The sequence below is a fragment of the Toxorhynchites rutilus genome, chromosome 1 (genome assembly GCF_029784135.1).
Source record: "Toxorhynchites rutilus septentrionalis strain SRP chromosome 1, ASM2978413v1, whole genome shotgun sequence".
NCBI lineage: Eukaryota > Metazoa > Arthropoda > Insecta > Diptera > Culicidae > Toxorhynchites > Toxorhynchites rutilus.
In genome coordinates, this window is record NC_073744.1 from 182,034,889 (window position 1) to 182,044,726 (window position 9,838).

Below are 9,838 nucleotides of genomic sequence, written 5' to 3' on the forward strand. Positions count from 1 at the left end.
GAGACAGTTGAAATTGATCATTGTTGAGTTATTTATAGAACAGCAGCCCGATGTTTCTTGCAGAGCAGAGCAGTTGTATGGATGTATCGATATTTGTTCCACCGTGGATCGATTTCCATCGCTGATGATGGTTGCGTGGACGTAGTTATTCTATAACAACACAAAGATGGTCAAATTGAGGGCCCTGAGTTTGAACTCACGATCGATCGCTTGGCAAGCGAACGCGTAACCAAGTGGCTACGAAGACCCCCAATTCTTTCTATGATAGATTGAGATTGATCAGATTGATCATTTTCAGTTAGACAGTTGAACTTCCTGTCAGAAGCTTATTGTCTTTCTTTGTTCGTTACAAACCGTTTGAAGGTTATGAATACATACAACAAACGGCCCATTTCAGGTCTACTATTTAGAGTTTCAAAAGAGTTAATTTCCAGGGTGTCGACTCAAATTCCGAAAAAAAATTCCCTGATATTCCCTGATTTTCCAGTACTTTTCCAGAAAAATTCCAGATATAGACTAGTGATCAAAATTTTTATTTTAGTTCTGTTTTTTAACAGCTAGTAAGTATCTATGAAGGCTAGAACAAGTAAATTTATGAGCGAATATAATCCAATAAATGAGTTTTTTGTATTTTTTTGTTTGAATTATACAAAGACTGAGAAACGGCGTAAAAGATAGAACATGATTTATTCATGCAGTTCATGAAAGATGCTTAAATACTAATACAGCAGAAAATTTTATTTATTTTGATTCGGATGAGTTTTACAAAACAGTTGATTTCAACAAAGCGATTTTTTCTTGCAAACTTTCGGCTTCCTTCTGTGCGTTTTCCAAAATTTTACTCCGTTTGATCTCTAAAGATTTCGCTTCTGCTTCTCGTTGACGTTTCATCATCTTTGACGCATTTGACGCAAGATCTTCTTTCTTACGGCGTTCCTTGTCTTCTATATAAAGGGAGTGAGAATTTCGAACTCGTTGAATTAGCTGGTTCGAAATTTGTATTGATGCTATCTCTCCAGCGTGAAATACAGCGTCATAAATTTGTCGCTTAGCAACAACCGATTCCTCACGCATGTTTTCAAAAAGACATTCAGCGTTAATGGAAAAGCCCCTCTCAAGGTTGGCGTTTCCATGCGAGAGACAGCAGATCATTTTTACGATGGTAAAAAGTTCCATAAACTCATCCCCCGATAGCAATCCCTTCCAGAAATGGTCCAGTCGTTCATTTTTCCGATCATAGTAGGCAAACTTGTTGCTTTTGTTGCTACCAACTAATTTTAAATATTGTTTCAGTGCCAAGTCTGCTGAAGCTCCACTGATACGACCAAAATCCATCAATATAGTTAAAAGCTTTTCGAATCGTTTTCCAGCCAATTTTTGATCGGAATCAATGACTGAAGGGTCAAGAGAGGATGCGGCTTTCGTCACAGGATACGTCAATGGCGATCGCTTCATAAGCTTTAGAATCAGTGCTTTCAAAAATCCTTTGCATTCCAGACGAAATTGCAGAATTTGTTTTTGGGTCAATTTTGACGAGTTTTTTAAAACTTTTCTTGTTTCAAAACCCAATACAATCTCTTTCATTGGTAAATGATTCTTGGCTTCATTGATCTCTTCTATTGTTACCTGAAAGAAATGAAAACAGTAAATTTTATTCAAATAGCAATAAAATTGCTATTGGATCAATCATTTGATAGAATGAATTATCCACAAGAGATTAAATATACCTGAGTGATGTTCTTTAGCTGATCGATCTGCATGAATCTTCCCAATATACTTCTAGCCATTTGACTCAAATTGTTATACAAAAATGGCACCATGGGATTATCCGTTTGGAACTCGCGCAAAAATGGTTCTACTTCAGCGGCAACGGATTTGAAAAAGGTCAACTTAGCCAACAGTAGAGGATCTTTTAGACACTCAACTACATCGACGTACGAATCTGATTTTGGTTCAATTTTGTCATTCTGAACACCCTCAACGAACTTCCTTATATGAGGAGTAATCTCCACAGCTCTTTGTGCTACGTTAATGTTTTCCAACCATCTGTGAGCGCAAAACTTCAGTGGATACACAGCACTTCCCGAATACGATGTGAATAAAGCGCGTCGTGCTGGAACATCTTTGAAGATGTGATAGATGCCTCGCAGGTACTTCGTAACATTCCATCCAGAGCAGCGAACACCTTCCTTGAATGCACCGTGCAAAATATGCAATCCGCAGCTACCTAAATCCAAGAGCCTTTCTTCTCCATGTTCAAAGTCCATTTTCAGCTCGCGTAAAAATGACCAATTCACGTTGGGACCATCCATCGACACCTGAAGAAGCTTGTTTAAAGGGATATTTCCCAGGCCTTCTTTAAAAGCTGCATGTAAATCTGTTGCTCGAGATCGTCCCAAGAACATTGAGGTCATGTAACGAGTTACCACCTCCTTCTTTTCTTCATCCCAAAATCTGACATTTAGATCCATTTGCTGCTTTTTTGTAGTCTTATTTAAGGACTCGTCAAAACCAACGACAATGCAGTTTGTATTATGCAGAGTTTTATCGAGCTCAGATTTATAATAGGGGGCAATGCCAAACAGCATCATGTAGCTCATTTTATCACGGCCTAGTTGAACCTTCTCAGCAATCTGGCTATCATGAAACATTGTTCTCAATACTACCATGTCCTTTTCAGCTATGCGGAGTGATTTGTGACACATAACTGTTTCCAAACACCACAGGATCTCAGCTTTGATGGTATCGTTTTTCAGCATGAATTTATCGATAGTTTTCGAAGGAGGTAGAATGCTCGCAGAGGAAACTGAAGGAATCGCAACAGTAGGTACTGATTCCACAGGTGGATGATCATTTCTAGCACAACTGAATCCGATATTCTTGGAAGTGCCTGGTTCGAACGTTTGGTGTGAATCACTCATTAGATATTTGAAAATATTTCCGGCTGTGGTTCGTTGACTATGCTTCTTTGATTTCATATGACTTTTGAGAGCCTGTTTGCCCATGTTGCTGAGAACTATTTCACAGGAACATACAGAACAGTATGCGCATCCTAGCTTAGTGTCAATTCGTTTCAACCATGATGAAAACTCCGGGTCATGCAACCAAACGCCTTGGAACATGGTTTTGCTTGCCATTTCGAACTAAGTTCTACTGGATTTCCTATGATAAAGATAATAATTATCAGTAAAAAAGGTCACTGTAAATTGTCAGTACACTACACCTTCGCTTCAGTTGATAGTCGGGGAAGAATGCCAGACAACCTTATGATTTTATCGTACCTCTCTGCTAAAATAATGAATAAATTATTTTACTGTATTCACCGATTATAAAATTGGCTCACCCACCTCAACTTTAACACAAAGCGAGCATCAACAATCACTTCCATTAAATGAAATTCAAACTTAAATTTTTGCAGTTCTGTTTCTGCCTACGAGCACCAACAGTCGCTTCCGTTGAACGAAATTCAAACTTAAATTCTTGCAGTTCTATTTCTTCTTACGCAAACACATCTTTCAAATGGTCGAAAAAACAGCCCCGTGACATCGCCTATCTTACTGGCTGTGCTCGGAAAGCGCAAATATATCAGCTGTCAGTTGCATTCAACAATTGTCAAACTGGTGCTCGAGATGATGGTATCTGATAAATAACGGCTTAACACGGAGTTGGCAAAAACTGCACGAAAGTAAAAGACTTCTACTTTCGCGCCATTTTCACAGACAAAAACAAACAACATACACTGAAGTAAATGTACACATAAAACCTGGAAGGCTAAAAACTTTTATATTTTATATCCAACGAATTTCATTTTTCCCTGATTGTGGTAAAATTCCCTGATTTTCCCTGATTTTCCCTGACCATATTTGAATTCCCTGATATTCCCTGATTTTCAAGGATTTTCAAGGTAGTCGACACCCTGATTTCTCAACAATGAAAAGAATTACATTTAAAATAATCAAGTGTTCTGAACAATCACAGTCCTACGTCATACTTCCGTCCGTGCCCCTAGGCTCAGACCCTTCTTCTTTTTTATTTTTATTTATTTTTTTGTTTTCTGGTTTTTAAATTTTCTTAGTTTTTCGTTGTTGGTTTTCTCAATTTTTTATTCCAATATTTTATCCTTTAATTTTCAATTTTTCTTACATTTACCTTTCTTGATTTTCAACTTTTTCATGTTTTCGTTCCCTAATTTTTTAATTTTCTCAATTTTTCGTTTCTTCTTTGTCATTTTTCGCCTCATGTTTTCATTTCCTATTTTTTTATTTTCGCATTTTTCCGTTTCTTGTTTTTTGAATTTCTCATTTTTTAGTTTCCTTTTTTATCATTTGCTTGTCGCCACGTTTAGTATTTCCTCATTTTTTTAATTTCATATAAATGATTTTTAAAAATTTTATGTTTTCATATCTTTAATTTTAATTTTTTTTGTTTCTTGAGTCTTCTTCTCCTACTCATATCATTTTATACACAAAATTTAGAAAAAAACTAAAATTGCATCTGCCTAAAATCTGCTTTAAATGCGAATTTATAGTCTGTAATATGACTCCGGAATACGGAAACTCAATATGAAACCAAATACTCAAATCAGTATTCCATAAATTAAATCAAATATTTTGCATCTGTGATGTAAATTTTCACAGTAAAAAAAATCATTAAGAAATGCTACAAAAGTACTAATTTAAGTCACTGAAACTAGTGAAATAAGTTTGAAGGTTATCATGGAAACGGACACGAAAAAGAGAAAGAAGAAAAACAAGAAATAAATAAATGAATAATTAGATTTCGTTTTTTCAAGACGCCACAATCCGCCACAGTCGAGGCGAGCAGAGCTGCCGAAAGAAAGGAAAAACTATGGATGGGGCATACCTATGCTATAACCGTAAGGTTGACGTAGGACGTAGGATCTGGATGAATAAAACTATTCACGAATTCAACTGCAAACAAATCCCAATTTAAGTCAATTCATGCATTATGGTAGTAGTTATCGCAGCAAATAGTTATCAACATTTTGCCTAATCATCAAACGATATGCGTAGAAGTTCAGTGAGCTGGCGACATGAAGAGATATCTTCCAATGCAGTCTTGAATAATCGAGCCAAAGCGTTGCATTTCTACCCGCTTTCATAGACCGTGATAGTAAAACGAATTCCGGAGTGTAAAAATGCTTGGGTGTATAAAAGTATTGCTGACTTGAATGTATCTGCAATGCCGATTTCCTCAACTACTTGGTTTCGGAATCTGTATTGGGAAAAACACATTCTGGTTTGCAAAAATGTAAGCGAGTACAAAAGTGCTATGCCGATTTCCACAGGCTTCATGGTTTTGAAGTGAAACATTCCAATTTCCAGAAACGTAAGCCAGTACAAAAGTACCCACAGCTTGCATTTATTTTGCAATGCCGTTTTCCCATGGCTCCATGGTTTTTAAATCTGTGTTAGGGAAACATTCCAATTTGCAAAAACCAGACGAGTACAAAAGTTCCCGCTGCTTGCATCTAATTTGCAATGTCGATTTCCCCAGGCTTCATGATTTTGAAGCCTGTGTTAGGGAAACATTCCGCTTCCCAGAAACGCAAGCTAGTACAAAAGTACCCGCAGCTTGCATCTGTTTTGCAATGTCGATTTCCCCAGGCTTCGTGGTTTTGAAGTCTGTGTTAGGGAAACATCCATCCATTCTAGCGATCGTACCTCAATCGTTACGCAATAATAACTGAGTGGATTTCCGAGCGGCACTCGCTTATATACTGATTGATGATTTCAATAGCTTGTTTTGAAAGCAATCTTAGGGCTATTGAAACAAGTTTTTGGATCAAAGTGTAACAAGCATATAACGCGTAGACATTTTGTCTTTCGAATGAAGTGTTTATCATACCATTTCGTTTAGTTGTTTAGGAGCTATTAACGCACAAAATCTCGTTCTCCGGCGTAACGTTTTCGTTTTCGAAACTTTGAACTTACATCCTAGTATAGAAATGAAAGACGTAGTCCTGCGTCAAAAAAAGAAAGCGAAAAAAGAGAGAAAGGAAGGAATGGAATGTGAGTTGAAAAAGTGGAAAAAAAAAGAGTTGAAGAAAGTGGAAGAATGATGGAATGTGGTGGGGGTGGTTTGTTTGTGCTGTTTTGTGCTCAAAGTTTCTATCAAGAAATCATTCTAAAATATAAAATAAAAATAATGAAGTTCAGAGATCTTTATTCGGAATCATGTATCTGGTCAAATAATCATCATTTCATTTGTGGAATCAAATATTTGGCATCCGTGATGTAATTTTATAGAATACAAAAAAATGCTAAATGTGTTGCCCAAATGTTTTCATTCTTCAGAAAACTAGAAAAGTAGTCTCAAGTGAAACAAATGGAAGAAAATAGAAAACGAAACAAAAAATAAAGTGTAGAAGTGTAAAAGATAAATAAATGATGGTTTACGTGAGAGGTAAAGAAGTATAAAGTAAAGAAATAAAGTAGTTTTACTTTATTGTTTCTTTACTTCGTTGCTCCTTTGCATCTTTACTTTTTTTAATTTTTCTTCTTATTTATTCACAAAGTTAATTTGTAAAAAAAATAATAAAAAAATAAATGAAGCAGTATAAAACGTAAAGAAGTGAATAAGTGAAAAAGTAAAGAGGTGAAATGAAGAAGTAATAAAGCAGTTTCACTTTATTATTTCGTTACTTCTTTGCTTCTTTGGCTCTTTTCCTCTTTACTTCTTTATTTTTTCACTTATTTATTCCAAAAGTTAAATAGTAAAAAAAAGGAATAAAGTAATGAAGGGATAAGGAATAATGTGATAGAAGGAATTGAAATAAATTCGAGAAAAAAATTAGGAAAAGAAGAGTTAACGCAACACCAGCCAGCTCAACATACGACACTCGAGATAAACAAAATACGAGTCATCACAATATCGACCAGCGGTCGATAAACATAAACATTCCCAGACGGCCCGGATAAACATAAACATTCCCAGACGGCCCGGATAAACATAAACACATCAGACCACCCGGATCGTTCCCGCTAAATATGCTGAATTAAGATAAGATAAAATTATTGTAAACCATCTCAAGTGAATATAAAAGACAGGGATAACAATTGTCAAGTCAGTCTAAAGTTATATTTCAATAAAAGAAATTTCAGTAAAATAAAAGACGGAGCTTCACTCCGAAAGAAAAAATATTTTTTTAAATTAAGTGAGTCCGAAAATTTCTTAACTGAAGAAATAATTGAAGAAAGGAAAATAAAAAAGAAAGGAAGGAAAAAGAAAGAGAACATTTGGCATCTATGATATAAATTTTTAATATATATTAGAACAGTGGTTTTCAACCTTTTTTGCTCCATTCTCCTCTTTACGAAAATTAATCCAAGTGCTCCCCCCTATCAGTATTTTGTAAGAAGGTTTGTGGAATATCAGTAAAATAATGAAGGAATACGAACGAGTTTCAAGTTGATTTTATACTTGTATCTAATTACAGAAAAGGTACATAAAGTCTGTCAAGTCAGTATGGCATCTGCGCCTGAACAATTTTCGCCAAAACCGTAATTCTTGAGAACGTTGTCGAAAAGCACACCTCATGTGATCTTCGATATGCACTCTGTTACGGTGTTTTGTTTCCATCAGCAGCATTGTAGGAAATCCTGTTTAAAAATAAATACTTCGCAAAAGACAACAACACTCGTAACGCTTAATCCTCATATCAGAATAAGTATCGATCAATTGTAGATCGATGAGTTTGTCCTGGGATTGATCCGAAACTTTTATCACCGTCCGTTAGGAAGGCCTTTAAAACCATATCCAAATCTTGTTCTCTGATTTAAGGAAAATATGTTACAAGTTTAATTTGTTGTGAAAAGTCTTAACAAATGCTGTACAATTTCCTTTTTTATGGTCTTCTGTACTGTTTCGTCGTCTGTTCCATCATCATTCACTGACGAAAGTCTTTCGAACATTGCGAAGTTGTGCAATTTAACGTAAATTTGGAAATGTTTGCCGAGGATGACAAATTTCAGCATATCCAATAAAGTTTTTGTGGCATTTTTTGTTAATCATTGTCATCTTGACAGTGAGGTAAATGTGCAATATTCCCTTACACAATTCCCCCCTTTTAATGACCAAATTCCCCACTAGGGGGGAATTCCCCACCGGTTGAAAATCACTGTATTAGAAGATCGTAAATGTAAATCGTGTATCGTGTATGAGTAAAAAAGGTAAATAAGTGACGAAGTGACGAAGTAACGAAATAAGGAAATAATAAAGTAGCTTTATTTTATTTTTTTTACGTCTTCGCTTTTTTATTTTTTTACTTATTTATTCAAAAAAAGATATAAAGAAAAATAAATGAATTCAAAATAATTGAAGGAAGAAATTGAAAAACTTTGAAGACATGTGGGTTAACACAAAATGTAGTGATAATGTTTTCCAACGTAATTCCAAAACATATAGTTTTACCATAATGATGTATTTGGAAAAGTTGGTGAAAATTATAAGCAACTTCATAAAATTCCATGAACATGACGGTAAAGTGATGCTTCTGAATCCGGACGCTTTTTAATCCGGACACTTTTTCATTACATTCAATATCATGCCTAAACCATGACATTTTTTGCATGTTGAATGGATGTGACTGATAGTTACTAATGTGTCAATTTAGTTTAGTGTCAAACATAGTACCTAGCTGTTAACAAAAAATAAAATAAAAATGAAAAATCAATGTGAATTTCACAAACCCATGTCCGGAATAAAAAAATTAGTGGGTTATATCTATGATATAACCGCAAGGTTCACGTGGAACTACCTTAGCTTAGCAATCATTCGTTTGTATTGATTAAATTCTTGATTGAATGAAACAGTTTCCAAATTCAATTGAGTTCAATATATTTGCTCTGTGAGTGAAAAAAATGAACAAATGCCGTGTAAAGTCAATTCATTTATTGTGATTGATTGTTCTTCGTTACAAGTAAATTTAATGACGGACCTTTTACGTTTGGTATGATGACTAGAACAAAATATATGTACGGAAGAATTATCAAACGTTTGATGAACCAGCCTAAGGCTGAAAATCTTTCCAATAAAGACAAAAAAAAATTATCAAACGATTATTTTATTTTACATTTCCCTCTGAAGTTTACATCTCAAAAGTGTACATACTTCTCGAATCTCGAATTTGCTTGAAACTGGGAAGTTCATTCGCTTCTAGTGGCTGCACGATTTTCCCAGGTTCCTAAGTTTAGAAGATCATGTTAGGACAAACATATTCCACTCTGCACAAAGGCAATCGAGGACAAAAGTACTCGCAGTTTGCATTTATTTGCAGAGCCGATTTCCCCAGAAACCTCGGTTTTGAAGTCTGTGTTAGGGAAACACATTTCAATCGGAACAAAAATACCTCCGATTTGTATGAATTCGCAATGCCGATTTCTCCAGGCACCTTGGTTTAGAAATCTCTATTAGGGAACACATTTCGGTGGGAACAAAAGCTCCCCCTACTTTCGTGTGTTCTTTTGACGTAGGATTACGTCTTTCGGGAACATATTGGGGTACAAATTGAAAATCGGAAATCGAGCACATCGTGAAAATTGTCCAATTTCAAACGCTTATTGCTCAGTCATTTCATGATGGATTGATGAAATTCTTGCGTCAATCGATTTCGGCATTCCATAACAATTTTTTATATTGAAGAAAATAATATATGTCATGAAACTAACTATCGAACAATTGAAAAATCTTAACCCCTATCCTAACGGCAATACCCACTTCTGATTGGTTGAAATTGACGACACATGCGGCGGGTGCCTAACAGAGACATCAAAACCAAGCTACCTGGAGGGAATTGGCATTGCAAATACATGAAAGT

At 35.4% G+C, this 9,838-nt stretch overlaps 1 protein-coding gene across 1 annotated transcript; it reads right to left on the bottom strand.

Annotated features, from left to right (window-relative positions):
• Nucleotides 1–439: 439 nt before the first annotated feature.
• LOC129765028 (uncharacterized) lies at nt 440–2,675 on the bottom strand. The gene is made up of 2 exons (XM_055764836.1): nt 1,728–2,675; nt 440–1,626 (listed from the first exon to the last, which is right to left on the bottom strand). Exons 1-2 carry the CDS (start codon nt 2,667–2,669, stop codon nt 763–765), a joined length of 1,806 nt encoding a protein of 601 aa, XP_055620811.1. The 5' UTR covers nt 2,670–2,675; the 3' UTR covers nt 440–762.
• Nucleotides 2,676–9,838: the final 7,163 nt, after the last annotated feature.